The sequence below is a fragment of the Schistocerca americana genome, chromosome 2 (assembly GCF_021461395.2).
Source record: "Schistocerca americana isolate TAMUIC-IGC-003095 chromosome 2, iqSchAmer2.1, whole genome shotgun sequence".
In the NCBI taxonomy this organism is placed as follows: domain Eukaryota; kingdom Metazoa; phylum Arthropoda; class Insecta; order Orthoptera; family Acrididae; genus Schistocerca; species Schistocerca americana.
In genome coordinates, this window is record NC_060120.1 from 742,302,636 (window position 1) to 742,321,404 (window position 18,769).

At 43.2% G+C, this 18,769-nt stretch overlaps 1 protein-coding gene across 1 annotated transcript in view; it reads left to right on the plus strand.

The window, feature by feature from the left end:
• LOC124594396 (retinal guanylyl cyclase 2-like) overlaps window positions 1-18,769 on the plus strand; it is a gene marked incomplete at its 5' end in the record, with an annotated part of 448,596 nt that overhangs the window by 411,057 nt on the left and 18,770 nt on the right. Inside the window, one exon of the mRNA XM_047132764.1 lies at window positions 3,751-3,928. Within this exon, the coding sequence (XP_046988720.1) occupies window positions 3,751-3,928 (178 nt within the window). The remainder of the gene's footprint in view (window positions 1-3,750; window positions 3,929-18,769) is intronic.

Genomic DNA, 18,769 nt, shown 5'->3' on the forward strand with positions numbered 1-18,769 from the left:
TTCTAAAATCGTTGGGGGAAGTGGCAACAAAACGACTGTTCACGTTGGTGTGTGGAATATATGAGGCTGGCGATATACCATCTGACTTTCGGAAAAGCATCATCCACACAATTCCGAAGACGGCAAGAGCTGACAAGTGCGAGAATTATCGCACAATCAGCTTAACAGCTCATGCATCGAAGCTGCTTACAAGAATAATATACAGAAGAATGGAAAAGAAAATTGAGAATGCGCTAGGTGGCGATCAGTTTGGCTTTAGGAAAAGTAAAGGGACGAGAGAGGCAATCTGACGTTACGGCTAATAATGGAAGCAAGGCTAAAGAAAAATCAAGACACTTTCATAGGATTTGTCGACCTGGAAAAAGCGTTCGACAATATAAAATGGTGCAAGCTGTTCAAGATTCTGAAAAAAAGTAGGGGTAAGCTATAGGGAGAGACGGGTCATATACAATATGTACAACAACCAAGAGGGAATAATAAGAGTGGACGATCAAGAACGAAGTGCTCGTATTAAGAAGGGTGTAAGACAAGGCTGTAACCTTTCGCCCATACTCTTCAATCTGTACATCGAGGAAGCAATGATGGAAATAAAAGAAAGGTTCGGGAATGGAATTAAAATACAAAGTGAAAGGATATCAATGATACGATTCGCTGATGACATTGCTATCCTGAGTGAAAGTGAAGAAGAATTAAATGATCTGCTGAACGCAATGAACAGTCTAATGAATACACAGTATGGTTTGAGAGTAAATCGGAGAAAGACGAAGGTAATGAGAAGTAGTAGAAATGAGAACAGCGAGAAACTTAACATCAGGATTGAGGGTCACGAAGTCAATGAAGTTAAGGAATTCTGCTACCTAGGCAGTAAAATAACCAATGACGGACGGAGCAAGGAGGACATCAAAAGCGACTCGCTATGGCAAAAAAGGCATTTCTGGCCAAGAGAAGTCTACTAATATCAAATACCGGCCTTAATTTGAGGAAGAAATTTCAGAGGATGTGCGTCTGGAGTACAGCATTGTATGGTAGTGAAACATGGACTGTGGGAAAACCGGAACAGAAGAGAATCGAAGCATTTGAGATGTGGTGCTATAGACGAATGTTGAAAATTAGGTGGACTGATAAGGTAAGGAATGAGGAGGTTCTACGCAGAATCGGAGAGGAAAGGAATATGTAGAAAACACTGATAAGGAGAAGGGACAGGATGATAGGACATCTGCTAAGACATGAAGGAATGACTTCCGTGTTACTAGAGGGAGCTGTAGAGGGCAAAAAGTGTAGAGGAAGACAGAGATTGGAATACGTCAAGCAAATAATTGAGGACGTAGGTTGCAAGTGCAACTCTGAGATGAAGAGGTTAGCACAGGAAAGGAATTCGTGGGGGCCGCATCAAACCAGTCAGTAAACTGATGACAAAAAAAAAAAAAAGACTGGTACATCGCTGGCCGGAGTGGCCGAGCGGTTCTAGGCGCTACAGTCTGGAACCGCGCGACCGCTACGGTCGCAGGTTCGAATCCTGCCTCGGGCATGGATGTGTGTGATGTGCTTAGGTTAGTTAGGTTTAAGTAGTTCTAAGTTCTAGGGGAATTATGACCTCAGCAGTTGAGTCCCATAGTGCTCAGAGCCATTTGAACCATTTGAACTGGTACATCATGCCTTTAGACATGTTGGAGAACCCTTGCCCGTGGCTGCCATTGGTGAGGCGTGAAACTGATCTCCAGACCCTGTTGGTTATAATCTTTTACGAACACTTTTCATACGTCGTATTACATAATTGCAAGTGGTACACCTCGGCTTGTAGATACAATGGAGAGTCCGCTTTTGCAACAGTCTTTGACAAGGCTGGTTCAAATGGCTCTGAGCACTATGGGACTTAACATCTGAGGTCATCAGTCCCCTAGAACTTAGAACCACTTAAACCTAACTAACCTAAGGACATCACACACATCCATGCCCGAGGCAGGATTCGAACCTGCGACCGTAGCGGTCGCGCGGTTCCAGACTGAAGCACCTAGAACCTCTCGGCCAGCCCGGCATCACATTTGTCTGCTGTCCTCTTTTGTTAGGAATATTTTCGACCATTGTTTTATTCCTTACTGCATAACTGCGAGGAGTCCACCATACCTTGTAGACACATCGAAGAGCCCGTGTCAATGAATGCCACTGACGAAGCATGACACTCGTCTCAGGTCCTCGTCAGCTAGAATTTTTAAGACCTCTGCCCTCATGTCACAATCCATAGTTGCAAGTGGTACGTCGTGCGTTCTACACACGTTGGAGAGCCATTGTCAGTGGCTCCCATTGAGGAGACATGACGCCCGTCTCTGGTCACTATCAGTAAGAATTTTTCACGACCACTCTTCTTACGCCATATTACATAATTGCGAGTGCTACATCATTCCTTGTAGGCACTTTGGACAAAACGTGTCCAAGACTGCCACCGACGAGGTGTGACACCAGTCTCCATCCCAGGTCAGTTTCAGTCTTTTATGATCACTGTTCTTATGCTGTTTAGATAAATGCGAGTGGTACGCCATTAGACCGCTCGGCTAATCCCGCGCGGCACACCATGCACTACAGACACGATGGAGTGCTCGTGTTTGCGACTGTCGTTGACGAGGGATTACATTTGCCTCCAGTTCTCGTTTGTTAGCATTCTTTTACGACCATTGTTCTTATGCCTTATTACATAATTGCGAGGGCTGCACCATGCCCTGTAGACACATCGGAGAGCCCGTTTCCGTGACTACCATTTACGAATCATGACACCTGTCTCAAATCCCTGCCAGTCAGAACTTTTTCCGACCACTGTTTTTGCGCTATGTTATATAACCGAGTGGTGCATCATGCCTTGTAGACACGCTGAAGAGCCCGTTTGGTTGACTGTCATTGACAAGGTGAGACACTCCTCTCTAGTCCGCGACAGTTAGAATTTTTTAGACCACTGTTCTTACGCTATGCTACATAACTGCGAGTGGTACGTCATGCCTTGTAGACATGAGACGTGATAGAGAGCCTGTGTTCGTGGCTGCCACTGGCAAGGTGTTACACTCATCTCAAGTACTCCTCAGTTAGAATTTTTTATGACCATTGTTCTTACGCTGGCGTACATAATTGCGAGTGGTACCCCATGCCTTGTAGACACAATGGAAAGCCCGTGTCCGCGACTACCATTGACGAGGCATGACACTCGTCTCCAGTCCCCACTGGTTAGGCTTTTCTTACGACCACTGTTCTTTCGTTATATTACATAACTGCGACTGTTATACCTTGCCTTACAGGCATGTGTTGAAACACCAATCAAAAGAACAACTTCATGGACGTCGTGGTCATAGACACGACCAAATGGCACATACACGCAACTTCAGGGTCATTACTTACCCTGGCAGTGGAGGGTCACATGCGCACCTCATAGCTACCTCTTCTACATTATCTACAGGGCTCCAAACCGACTAGTGTGCTCTTTCCTTTGGGTGGCTGACGAATATTTCATCCAGTGAACTAAGTTTGGGCTATGGAACAAAATGTTTGCATCAGAGTGGACGAATCCCATACTGTTGTTCTGCAGACGCAGATCATTCAGGTGAAAAGCTTAAACGTAGAACAACTCAAAACGCTGGCGCGGTTGGTGCTCTAGAATCAGTAGCACCGGAGTCTTGCATGCGGTTTCATGTACAATTACATTGCACTTAATTGTTTTGTGTTCACTATTATTACTGTAGATCAGCAAGTCTCCACACTTGTCTGCAGGTTCGGCGTGGCGCATCCACCTCTCGCAAGCGACCAAGGAGCAGCTGGACAAGGTCGGCGGCTACCAGCTGGAGTACCGTGGCGAGACCGACATCAAGGGCAAGGGCAAGATGCACACCTACTGGCTTCTGTCCAAGGCCGGCTTCAACAAGGAGCTCCCAGTGCCGCCGCCCATAGGGTGAGCTCCGAACCACCAGCACACTTTCTCTGCACACCTACATCTACACTGACATATGCATCAGCACTGTCCAAATGATTGTGAAGTTTGTGGAAGAGACTTATTTTTTATTGTGCCATATTACTGTTTCCCCTGTTTCATTGTATTCGTACCATACCTACATGGCCCAGTTCTTTGGTACCCAAAGAGACATTCAATGGGCATATAGCTTTGGCAATGTGGACTTTTTGTTGGGTCATTCCACACCAAGTGGTCTAAAACTGAAAAAAGTTCCCACCATCATGGTCTCCAATTTTCGTCAAATTTTAACTGTAGCTTTAGTCAAGTGTTGAAGTAAGTTTCCCAAGATTTCAGGCCTCTAGCTGCAATAGCTGCTGATCTAGACCCCCTTGTCTGAAGTGTACTTAGTCCGTGTGCATGCAACATAAAAAAAATGTCATATTTGGAGTCTAATAAAATCGAAACTAATTCATAAGAATGGTTAGTAAGATGCGACCCTGTACAGTTTTTTTTGCTGATTCCAACGAAATTATGTATAACATTACTCATGCAAACCCCGGTCAAATAACTCGACTCAAAGTATACTTCAAAATTTGTCGTGACACAACGCGACAAATTTTGACCAATATTAAGACTGCAATGATTTCCTTGCAGTTGAAGATATGGACTTGAACTTTTGGCCAAGCTTCATGCTTGTGCTAGACATAATGCAGCCGGATTTGCAATGATCCAGGCCATATGGTCGCCCTGCAGTATCTCTTCAAATTAGGCAGTGTCAGCACAAACGGTAAAATTTACCAAAGTTTCAAGCCAATTACTAAAAAATAGTTGGCCTGAATCTGCTTGTGAATAGTATCACCTAAAAGAGAAACTCTTGCTCTACAAGACTGACATTTGTTTTTTTTGCAACGCGACCATTAAGTACTCATTAACTCACATCAAAGTTGTTATATTTTGTATGCGCGATGCACTAATTTTTCTTCATTTCTAGGAATTTGAATCTTAATAGTCGCTTAGAATTACTGATATAATTGGATATTTCATTCGTGTTTTATTCAGTGATTGGCCAGTGAGAGATGTCAGAAGTTAATGAAGAAGAAGAATCGTTGGCCCCCTGTTCAATTGGAAAAGATGCTGCTGCATCGAAGTGCCATGTTATCTTCTATGCTAAGAAGACTGGATTCAAAGCGTTTAGTGATTTCACAGAATGTGACCAGAAATTGCTTGTTTCGCGTTCAGAAGCCAAACTTGACGAAAATTCCATCATTTGCTTCCACCATGAAGCCCTCTTCCTACATGAATATCAAGCGATGCAAAAGAAATGTTGCAGTCCATTCAAGAAGAGGAATCACAATGTAAAAGCTGGACTTAGACTGCTTGATAATGAAACAGCTGCCAAACTTTGCCTGTTAAAGAAAAAAGAAGTGATTGATATAAAACCTGGTCAGAAGCTTTGCCCTCGCTGCATGTCGGCACTGAACCAAAAGCTAGAAGATTCATCATCACTATCAACCCAATCTGAACAAGATTTCACAACGGATGAAACTGAACCAGCCATCAACAAAAGTTTATCATTTATTGGTGCTTCACCATTGAAAAGAAGACAACTAAGTAAAAGAGATAAGCAAAGCTATGCAAAAAGAAAGATCTTGGATGCACAAAGTTTAATTGGGAATCAAATTGCTGCTGCTGTAGGAATCAATTACGATGAACAGCCAAGTTCAAGTAAAAGTCGCCCATGCAATAATTGTGCAGATCTTGATAATCTTATAGAAGAGTTGAAAGAAAAATGTAAAGTGTCAAATCGTAGGACAAAAGTTCAAATATTGACCTTGGTTCCAAGAAGCTGGACAATTAAAGATACGACAACAGCATTTAATGTATCAGAAAGAATGGTAAAGCAAGCGAGAAAACTGAAGAATGAGCAAGGTGTTCTAGCTTTTCCAGCAAATCGGCAAGGAAGGAAGCTTTCAGATGAAGTTGTTCAGAAAGTACATGACTTTTTTCAAGATGACGAATTCAGCAGACTTTGTCCAGGGAAGAAAGACTGTGTGCCTGTGAGAATTTCAGGAACAAAGGTGTACAAGCAAAAGCGGTTGTTGCTTTGCAATTTGAAGGAAATGTACGTGTCTTATCAGAAGCAAAATGGACCAGAAATTGGCTTCTCAAAGTTTTGCGAGCTTAGACCAAAATGGTGTGTTACAGTTGGCTCTGCTGGAATGCACTCAGTTTGTGTCTGTACAATACACCAAAATGTCAAGCTTATGCTCACTGGTGCATCAATCAATGAAGACTACAAGGAAATTCTTAGCAAAGCTGTTTGCAGCTTGGAAAACAAGGATTGTATGCTTCATCGTTGTGAAAACTGCCCTGGTCCAGAAGGTGTAGAAGCAGTTATTGCAACATATTTTGAAGATAATGACCCTGAAGAACTGATTGAGTACAAACAATGGATTCATACCGACAGGGATACTTTAGAAACAAAGCAGCTTTCAACAGAAGAGTATGTTGAAGATATTGCAGCAAAAATTTGGAACCTGTCTTGTCATCACTACATTGCCAAGCATCAAAGCCAGCACCTGAAAGCTCTCAAAACTGATTTGAAAGAAGGCGAATTCATAATACTAATGGATTTTGCTGAAAACTATTCATTTATTGTTCAAGATGCAGTGCAAGGCTTTCACTGGGAAAACAGTCAAGCAACAGTTCATCCATTTGTAGTCTACTACTGTGAAAACGAAGAGGTGCAATGTGTGAATCTTTGTGTTATTAGTGACTGCCTTCGACACGATACGATTACTGTCCATGTTTACATTGGAAAAGTAATCAATTACCTGAAGATGCAATTTTCCAAAATAAGCCACATCCACTACTTCAGTGATGGTTCAGCTGCACAATATAAGAATTTCAAGAATTTTCTCAACTTATGCTATCACAAAGAAGATTTTGAAATAACAGCAGAATGGAATTTCTTTGGAACAAGCCATGGAAAGTCGCCTTGTGATGGCATTGGAGGCACAACAAAACGGTTGGCAGCAAGAGCAAGTTTGCAACGTCCATATGAAAACCAGATTCTAACACCCAAAGATCTTTTCAACTTCTGCAATGATAATATCAATGGAATCAAATTCTTTTTCATCAGCAAAGAGGAAGTTGAAGAAGAAAAAGCTTCTCAAGAAGAAAGATTCCTGCAAGGGCACACTCTAGCTGGCACAAGAGAAAACCACCATTTTTTGCCCATTGATATGACGACAATTAAGGTCAGTAGAGTTTCTAATGATGCGACATCTTTTTTGGCCAAAATTAGTGCTGCTGAAGTAGTAGTTCAAGTCATGGATCTTCAGCCTGGGCAGTATGTTGCTTGCATTTATGAAAAGAAATGGTGGATTGGAAACATCGTTGAAATCTCAGTCGAACAGAAAGATGCTTTCATAAGCTTTATGCATCCTCATGGTCCTGCAAGTTCATTTTATTGGCCCTTAAGACGTGATACTTGCTGGATTCCAGAACAACTTATCATTGGTGTTATTCCAGCTCCATCAGTGACATCATCTGGTCGGCAATACAGTTTTCCTGAAAGCATTCTCTTGCAAATCAACGATGCTTCCAGAATGATGAAGTAACTGAGGAAGACAGGCTTGGGAACCTGCATAAAGAAACCCACAATCAGGCTTGGGATCCTGTGGTAAAGACACCCTGTAATCAGGCTTGGGAACCTGCAGTAAAGATACCCACCCGTGGCTGTTACTGCATGGCTATCGGGCGTGGCCCCTATGGCGATGGGGATGCTGGTTTTATTGTGATAACCAGTAATGGCTCAGCCATCATGGACCAACGCAGGGCACTGCGCACACAAAATATAAGATACTTTGACCTGAGTAAATAAGCACTTAATGGAAGCGTTGCAAAAGAAAAATATATCCATCTCGTAGAGCAAGAGTTTCTCTTTCAGATGATACTATTCACAATTAAATCCAGGCTGACTATTTTGTAGTAATGGGCTTTGAACTTTGGTAAATAAAGCCATTTGCGCTGACACTGCCAAATTTGAAGAGATTTTGCAAGGCGACTATAAAGCCTGGGTAGTTGGAAATCCAGCTGTATTATGTCCAGCACAAAGATAAGACTTGGTAAAAAGTTCAAGTCCATATCTTTATCTGCAAGGAAATTATTGCAGTCTGAATATTGGTCAAAATTTGTCGCATTAAGTCACGACAGAATTAGGGGTACACTTTGAGTCGACTTGTTTGACCGGATTTTGCATCAGTAATCTTATAATTAATTTCGTTTGAATCAGCACAAAAAACTGTACAGGGTCTCATCTTACTAACCATTCTTATGAATTGGTTTCAATTTTATGAGACCCCAAAAATGGCATTTTGTCTGATGTCGCGCGCATGCGAACTTACTACCCTTCAGACAAGGGGGTGTAGATCAGCAAGTATTGCAGCTAGAGGCTTGAAATCTTGAGAAACTTAATTTAGCACTTGACTAGTGCTACAGATAAAATTTGAAGAAAATTGGAGACATGATGGTGGGAAGGTTTAGACCACTTGGCATGGAATGACCCTGTTCGAACACCCGTGCATTTTTAAATCAACTGGGCACATATACACTACTGGCGATTAAATCCACAGTACCTATAAGACGGCATGCAATAAACATTCAGCACGTGGTATTCCTGCTCGAGGTGGTCGGAATCCCATGACAGTCATACTACATGTAATATAGAAGCAATGTGTTCAAGACGGTCTCGAGTAGCTAGTGCACGAGAGGACACACCTATTGCTCGTTCGATCGTGCAGAAGCGTTCAGTCACGTCACGTGATTTGAGTCAGGACATACACACACAATAAGCAAAATTTTGGTATTAGCTATCGGTCACGTTGTTGCGTTTTTAATGGCCATCAGCATATTTTGTACAGATGCTTCTCACATCTCGTAAATCTTTAAGGAAAGTAGTACTCGTGTACCACAAGGAGCTGCTGATGAAATAAACATCTACAAGCTATTAGTTTCTATCGAATCATCATCAAGAAACAAAATTACTACAGCACCCAATTTGGCATCAGTTTTACCGTGGCAACAATAAACATAGACTGGTGCGCAGAACTTAAGGACGAAAGTAACTTTCGCATGACTTGTCAACTACCAAGCAACACAACCGATGAAACTTGGACCACACATAAAAAGCTGCTACAGTATAGTACAGTGCAGGCAGAACAGTACAGATGGTAACGGAAAGAAATGCGCACTCATATGTACAGAAATGGCATTTTTATACAATGACAATAATTTCGCTGTAGGCACAGCAATTACGCAGATTACCTGGATATTAGATAATGGTTCTTAATATTGTGTATGATTACAATGGACGCCCCTGAATGCTCTACAACCTGTTCCCATGCTCGCCACGAGTTGGTAAGAAGTTCTTGTGATATGGCGTTTCAGTTCTCCACAAGGGCGGTTGACAACTGATGGATGGTCGTTCGTCCAACGTGGACGTCCTGAAACCCGTCTCCCCAATGCATCACACGCGTACTCGATGGTATTTAAGTCGGAGGAACCGACAGGTCATTTCATTCGCCGCATATCCTCTCGTCCCAACAGCTTCTCCACCGGCGCAGCCCAATACACTCACGCACTTTCATCCATAAAAATCAAATTGGGGCCGAACGCACCCCTGAGAAGATGCACGTGAGGAAGGATTACAGTATCACAATAAGATAGAACGGTGAGTATACCGTGTTCACAGATTTGGAGGTCAGTACACCCACGCAACATTATACGTCCTCACACCATAACATCTGCACCAGGAAAACTATCATGTTCGTTATTGTTCCTGGTGAATTACGTATTCTCCCCTCTCTTTACATGAGAGTACCTCCACATTGGCGAACAGGATCATTTCCGTGGTCGACGTGTTATGATGTGGAAGGACGTGAATGTTGCACGTGTATACTGACCTACAAATCTTTGAATACTGTTCACTCACCGGTCAATGTTATTGTGACACAGTACTCCTTCCTCATGTGCGTATTTCCAGAGGTACATGCGATCCTGACTTCATTTTCAGGGTTCCGTACCTCAGTCGGTGAAAACGGAACCCTTATTGGATCACTTTGTTCTCCATCTGTCTGTCTGACCGGCTGTTAAGACCCTCTTTATTAGGATAGAACAGCAGTTCGAAGATGAAATTTGTATCACCTACTAACTCTACACTTCCTTGCCGGGATGGAACATTTAAACTTCTAAATCTATGCAGTCAAAAACTACGGCCATTCGTATTACATATTTTGATACTAGCAAACTCACTCATCAAAACGCGTAGGGCACCTCCCTTTGAACCACGCCGGCCGTTGTGGCCGAGCGGTTCTAGGCGCTTCAGTCAGGAACCGCGCTGCTGCTACGGTCGCAGGTTCGGATCCTGCCTCGGACTTGGATGTGTGTGATGTCCTTAGATTAGTTAGGTTTAAGTAGGTCTAAGTCTAGGGGACTGATGACCTCAGATGTTAAGTCCCATAGTGCTTAGACCCATTTGAACCACAATCATAACATTTGGTAAGAAGCAAAGCTTCACAGTACAAGTAAAGAAAACGATCCGAAAATTGTTAATTTGTAATTATATCACATAAATTTTTGTTTTTTGGCATTTTTTGTCCGTCTGCATTTCTGTCAGTTGGTTAAACCTCTTTATCCCAGGAACGGGCAGAGGTATCAAGTTGAAATTTATGTAAAATATTAAAGTCTGCAGTCTATGGAAACTACTAAAGTCTGCTGTCCCATGACAGTGTAAATAGTTTAAGTTTCAAAGTCATTGTAGTCAAAAGATACAGCCATGCATGTCACATAATTTGACACTCGCAAACTCACTCGTCAACACCTGTGAACTATGTACTTACATGGCATGTATGGAAACCGAGAGTCGCGGTATCGAATCTCGGGCGGGTCATGGATTTTTCAGTCTCTTTTTAACCTAACCTACTCCTCTCAACGATGTGAGGAGTCGTCAGAAACAACACATGGTTCGGTTTGCTCGTTAAACTGTAGGCTTTCTTCCCCCAGTTGGATAATTGGGGTGGTTTAGGGACACGCAAGTCACCGAAGTGGCATCCAATACAAAGACCTACACTAGGCCATTGAACCACACGAAATTGTTATTACTATTACCTGTATTCATAACTAAGTTTGTGCGGAACCGTCAGAACGCGGGTTCTTTTCTGATTTCTCTGGTTATTTTATGGATGGTAATGCGTGAGCGAGATCTTGGAATGAGAGGATATTCGATGAATGGATTGGCCTGCCCGTTCAACCGACGCACTGCAGCACGTCCACATGGACCAACGCGCACCAGCAGGAATGGAACTCCCTACCGCAAATGCTCCTTACCAACATTGTGGCCAGCATGGGAGTACATTGCAGAGCATACACTACCGTCCCTGGTGATCACACACCCTATTAAGAAACTTGTCACGCCTTTTGTAAGGTCCAGGGGACCACCAGGAATCGCAGTGGATTCGGTGTACTTATGGTCTTTGAATAAAAGTGTCTTTTCTGTTCGCCTCATTGAGTGTCTCTTTCATTTAGCTTTTGTATTGTAGCAGTTTTTTCTATGAATGGTCCAAGTTTCATCGAGTTGTGTTTCGTGGTAGTTACTCAACATGCGAAAGATACCTTCTTCATTAATTTTCGCACACCAGTTTAAAATTAAACAAAAAAAATCCCGCGTCACGAGCAAGATGAAAGTTCAAGATAAGTTGCACAAATACTCTCAGAAAGTAACCATTCTGCCGCGTATTTTTCTATTTATAGGATCAGTAAAGCCCGTAATTTGGCTCTGCAGAACGGTATTTGTTTTAAGAAAATCAACGTAAATATAGTCACAACATTAGAACTAGATTCCGTTTTCCTTTCCCATTTACTGCCGCATTTTCTGCTCTTCCCTAAACGACTTCTATATACCGTTTTTACCGCAACTGCATTATTATCTGCTACAGCATGCACGTCTCTGTTGACTTAAAGGCAACTCTCACTCTTAAGCAATGTTTACAAACCAATATTGGTTGATGATGCGTAGTAATGCTGTAAAAACCAAACTGGTTTAGTCTGTAATACAAATAATATGTGATTACATAGTAAACTGCAACATTAATAGGTTTATAGTTTTTTCTGAAAGCGATATTTTGTAACACCTAATGAGGAAATGATAATTATTTTGTTCTCCTCAGTCGCTTAATTTTCTTCCTAGAGCCGCCAGCCAATAACCAGATAAATAGGTACCATAAAAGTTAACAGAAACATGTTTATTTTGTTTTCCTAAAATCAGCGCAAGTTTTTGTTTGAGAAGAGAAGGGATGTATTTAAATATAATGGCAAATAGTATCCCTGGTTTCCTTGGTGGTATATTTTGTTACATCATTCTTCGAAATGATGTATGTAGTACATAAGAAACAAACGTTGGATTTTCATAGATATTTCAGCTACAGATGACGTTCCGTGGGACAGATATAATACCTTGCTGGTCCACATTTTCTGTATACATAGCAACGCTGTGCTATTGGTAAGATGTTACAGCGTACTCGTATAGTGACCTCGGTAGTTTACAAGAATGATTGCCTATCGAAGTCGCGGGGTCCAAACGATACATATCGAACGTGCGATTCTAAATCGATCACGGGTCTCTGGTGGCGGACGTTATGTTTACGGTGGTCACTACAACAATGACAAAAGAAGACCGTTACAAAAATACTTGTAATTACAAAGGAAATGACTTACCTTACTCGTCGTCGGTGTTGTCGTCATGTGAAAGTCCATGTGATGTGTACGCTACGGGAACAATTCCCTTTTTGCCATTAATTCCCGGAGGTATGTAACTTAGAGTAATTAAAGAAACGACGGAAAACAGATAAAATGACGGTCACAAATAATTGTAATTATGTTCGCTTTCAGAACTAAGCTAGTGTACCTTTTAGTACAAATTATTCTTCGGTTTCTAGATTTCCAAATCACACAATTAAGATAAGATAATTGCGTAATTTCAATATGCATGCCGGATTTATACCAGAATTCTAACCTTTTCTCATTTGGGTCGTAATTTGAAACACCAGCACAAAGAACGTTCACTTACCACGAAAGTAAGAGGCATCCTGAACTATCGAATCATCTGATAATCTCTGATAAAATGCTGTAAAGTCGCCACACCTTTGATGAAAGTTAACATTGCAGCTGTAACGGAGTAACATAGTCCGTTATGTAAATCAACGATGTAATCACTACCATTGACCAAAGTGTGCGTGTAAATCAATAATAACTGACGGCTTCCCATGAGCGAAATTTTCATTTGCGCGCACCCTTACTTCTGTATCCCAAAACAATGTCAGAAGTTGGAATCTCCTGTAACAATCCTCTCTGACAACAAGATAATCTGCGGAACGAAATTGTTGAATGAGAAGCTATCTGCATATATTAATACGTTCATCGGCCAAAACCGTTTGTAATATCTCACCCTTTTTCAAATATTTGCTGTAAATGTACAGATATGCATCACTTCATTTGTATGTCAACATGTCAATGACTGTAAACTGTTTCAGAGATAACAGGAGGCACAGAAACTCCACACCGGCTATAATGTGTACTGTAGCTCCGGCCGCCGAAAATATTTTTCTCTCCCAGTTAGTTTTGATATTTATTCGTACAGAATTTACTTTGAAGATATTTTATTGGAGAACAGCAGGCAATTAATCTTGAATGGGTGAACTTTCATTTCTGTGAAAAAGATGTCGCTCAATTTCAGTGTTTTGTTTAACTTCCTTGCAACAGCCACTGAAATTTAACTCACTTGGCAGAGATTATCGATGAACACCTGACAGTTATTGAGGCGAAACCTTCATTGCAAAGCGTTTTTTAAGTTGAAACGTATACATGGAACAGGTTGATTCGCTGTGCAGGCACTTAAATATACTTCGCTTTCGTGTGGGATTTGTTTTTAAAACTAAGTCTTGTAAACAATTCGCCGATTTTCCTTGCGTATATATGACAGATCATGCTGAAATAAGATAATGATTCGTGCACTGTCCGTGTGAAACACAGTTATTTTCAAGACTATTTACAAACGTTATTTGACACAGAAATTGTTGCAGTATGTTGGTGGATGCAGTGATAAATTAACTAAAAATTTACTTCTTCGAAGATGTGTCATTGTTCTCAGAATATATGCCGTTCTTGTGCTGATGAAGAGAACCTCAACCTGAACCCTACGACAAGGATACACGAACTCGAGCAAGAAGTAGAATACCTCAGATATGCGCTTACGTCGTTGAGTTTTTACTTCGCCCAAGTCCAGTTCCGAATTTGCCAGGCCGCTAACGCCGAACCTGGAGAGAAACAACAGTGTTTCCTGCAAGAACTGGAGGATTTCGCCTTCAGTGGAATAAACAAGAAGAATACCTCGCAGATTTTACGCCGTTGTTGTGATGAGGACACCTTGGGAAATGCGACCAGGTGCCACAGAAGTCGAACATCGATCTCGGAAGAATGCCTGGTCGTCCGTCCAGGTGGTCAGAAGCAGATTTCAAGGTCTGGCGGTTTGTCAAAGCACGATGCGGTAAGGTGCGCCGAAACCTGCTGCGGTTCACAGACGAATCTGGCTGCCGGTGAAAGTATTGCAAAGCGACTGTTGAACTACGTCAGAGCGAAATACGGACGTCGGAAATTTAGAGTAAATTACTTGAAGGAAATGAAAATTATTTGTCACTGGGGTGACGCGAGAGCGCGGATGGAAGTGGCGGTATGGAACATCTTAGAGACTCTGTCAGCTAGCGACGGAGATGAAGACTGGTCGTGTATTCGGCGTCTGGTGCGCAAGGACCTAGCCGACAATCTGCGGGACCTGCTCGAGCACGGTTTTAAAGCTAAGAGGCGCGGGTTCTGCCGCTTCTTCTTGCGGCAGCTGGGATCTTGTGACATGGTGAACGAAGGGCACGCCTGGGACCTTTTGCTAGCCTACTACCGAGCCAGCAGTGGACACCACTTCAGTGCCTACCCCAGGAGGAGTCTTTCGCGCAGCTACGGGCTTTGCATCGGGTCCGAAGCGCCGTCGGGCAAGGAGAGGTTGCTGGCGGTCGTCGAGGAGCTAGAGGCGACAAGGAAGACGTGTGGCCGCGACGCGGACTCGGTCTTCCGAGCTTTCGTGTGCGCGGCGCTCAACATGCGGCGCCTAGCGGCGTGGCTACGGCGGGTCGTCCGCTGCAGGGCGCTGGTGCAGACGTTGTACGAGCCGTGGGCGTACGTGGCCCGCACGCGAGCGAGGGACGCGCTGGATTCGCTGGCTCGTCTGCAGGCCCGGACCTTCCGGCTGCCCTTGGACCCAGCCCTGCGCAGTTTGCATGCGCAGTGGCTGTCGCTGCCACCAGCACCGTGTCTACCATCTCCAGAAGCTGCTGACGTTGACTCGGCAAAATAATAGTTGCCTCTTATACGCTTTTATCTGCACTTTTATCTATTTTATACAATAGATCGACAACAGAATTTTTTTGTGTTTTGTTTCTGTACTTTTCTCGTTATTTAGTATCATTTTTTGCTCTTAGAAGTATCTCACATTCTGTCTTTTATCTGGGTAATTTCCAAGAATAATTGCCTATCGAAGTCGCTGGGTCCAAACGAAACATATCGAACGTGCGATCGTAAATCGATCATGCGACCCCGGTGGCGGACGTTGTGATCAATTATTTGTGATCGTCATTTTTATCTGTTTTTCGTCGTTCCCTTACTTGCTCTAAATTACATACCTCCACGAATTATTTGTGAGTTGCTAGGGAAACCCAGACGATTTATGTCGTTACTGAGTGGGATGTCTGGCGTTCTTCACGTTTCTTCGGCGGATTCTCTCACATGGAAGAATCTAATTCCATGTCTATGGAGCGTAGAAAATTGTTCAACTTTTTGTAGCAAATATGGAGTACTACCAGACAAGGAAAGAAGGGGAAATACAGAAGCGTCCGATCTTACCCGTCGGCTTTGACCCATGACGTCACAAATACCGCGGAAACGACTATAAACAATTCCAATATGGCGGATATAAAAACATCGCATACGTATTGTAAACACTGAAATACACAAGTTTCACAAAAAGCCTAATGACTGTAACGGGACAAGCGTGGGAAATTAGGGGTTTTTGGGTGCGGAGAAACTAAATATACAGAAATGTAGCCACCGACCGCCATTCAAAACCACGCAAAACAACGAAATAAATCAACATCACAAAACTGACCAAATACCAAAAAACACATTCCTATCCATAATCGGACACTTCCCTTAACCTATATAGCTCAACAGAACCTACCGATCACATCCCCCAATAGAAAACTAAGAAACGAAAGCTTCCCTTACACCTACATACATCGGCACTTATGCAGTTTAGCAGGTACGGAAAAAATTTTTCATTTTTTTTCAAAATTTGATCATCATGTGTCGTTATGCGGTGGGGGGAGTCTGCAGTGCCCCCCCATCCCCCCACAGGCTTCATTAGTGTCAAATCAATATTTTCGAATCATAGGCGGCCGCTGCCGCGGCAGCATTCCAAAAAAAAACTCCCAACCTAACCTCGTATTCAGGGCTACGCTACAGATCAATGTGTAGGTCCCTTACGTCACGGGTCAAAGCCGACGCGTGAGATCGGATGTTTCCAACCTATACCCAATACACAAAACATACATAAATAACCAAAAAAAAAAACGGAACTTACCTCAAAAAAGTTCCAGCTCCACAAACTAGATTGGCCACCACAATCACACACAAATGCACACACGCACGCACGCACACACACACACACACATACAAAAACACACACACATACACCAACGAAAAAATACTGAACTAAAATAAAAACCCAACCCACCTAAACGTCAACCCCCTCCCCCACAACTCCAAAATACAACACACAAACACTACACAACAAAATAAACCACCCACCCACCTACCCAGCCCACCCTAACTAACCACTTTCGGTCTATACATTTTACCCACAGCCCTTAAAAAAACCCGAAGAATGCAATAGCCCTCTGGGACACTCTTCCGCCAACAGTACTCATCTAAATGAGACTGAAGGTTGGAAGAGCGCCTCTTCCCCCTCCCAAGAACTGACTTAACCGCTCCCCACATCCCCTCAATTGTGTTAGTGCAAGCCCCAGTATCATAATTCTTAAACTCTAGACTGTGGTTCACTACTAAATGATTAAATCCCCTCTCACCCAACCCCCTATATGAAGAAAACGCATCTGAAACTACTGTGGACCCCGGCTCTACATACTCCTCAATTAACCCCACTAATTCAGGCTTCGACCTCCCCCCCTCCACAACCCTAAAAACACATTCAGTACCCCCACCCCCCTGAACAACAGCCCCCCACACCCAAAGACCAGCCACAGACTTCCCCCTCCCATACTTCCTTTTACCAAACTGCGACTCATCCACCTCCACAAGCACCCCATGCCCACCCAACTTACCCCTGTACTTAATAAATTCGGAACACACCTCACGACAAAAGGAATACCAGTCTAAAACAGTCCTCTCACTCACACCAGTCTCAAACGCGCAAAAACTCTGCCCGCAACTATAACAAAAATAATACGTAATAAGCACAATCTCACGCATGGCCAATCTAGACTTCTCGAACCAGGTACCACGCCTTACAGAACGCCATACGCCATCTTTCCGGCAACACCACATGTATCCGTCCCTGGTCCGAGAGTCCGGAACTTTAACCAATTTCATAGGTTCACCGCACACACCGCACTTCACGACCTCGGCAATTAAGCCAAATAGCTGAAGAAATTTAATCAGCTCTAAAGCTGTCTCCCCCATCATCGTCCTCAACCGAACACTGTTAAGGCGGTCTTTCATATCCATTCCTGAACAAAAAACCACAACCAAATACACTCAATAACAAACTCACCCGACGTACAGCAATGAGCATTAAATTAACCATTAACTCACTAATAGAAATTCCGCTTCAAATCCAACACCTGAGCAACAGAAAACTGACCCCACCACACGAAACAAACGAAACAAACGAAAACCATGAACACACCACCAGAGAGCACGACAAACAAAAACAAGACATCTACAAACACGCCACAATCGCAAATCAAACTCCGCGCCGTAATGACGTCACACACCACAACACGCTTACGTCACGGGTCAAAGCCGACGGGTAAGATCGGACGCTTCTGTTGACCCAAAGAAGGGACTGTGTAGACTGTGGTGGTGCAAAGTGTGTAAAACTCCGTAAGAACAGTTTCGATGCTGAAATGCCGTTACAATTTCATTGCGGACAGTGCGGAAAACGAACGAGTATCAAGAAGAATACATGGTCCGACTCTTCCAAATTATCCATCCAGATCACCATAATGGACTTTCACATGACAACAGCCGGCCGGTGTGGCCGAGCGGTTCTAGGCGCTTCAGTCTGGAACCGCGCGACCGCTACGGTCGCAGGTTCGAATCCTGCCTCGGGCATGGGTGTGTGTGATGTCCTTAGGTTAGTTAGGTTTAAAAGCTCTAAGTTCTAGGGGACTGATGACCTCAGATGTTCAGTCCCATAGTGCTCAGAGCCATTTGAACCATATTAGAACACCGACGTCGAGTAAGGTAAGTCGTCGCCTTTGCAATTAAAGGAATTTTTGTAACGCTCTTCTTTTGTCGTTGCTGTAGTGACCAACGTAAACATACTCACAACGCCCGCCAGAGTCGCATGATCGATTTACCATCGCACGTTCGATATGTTTCGTTTGGTCCCAGCGACTTCGATAGGCAATCATTCTTGGAAACACCTTTATCTGTCTA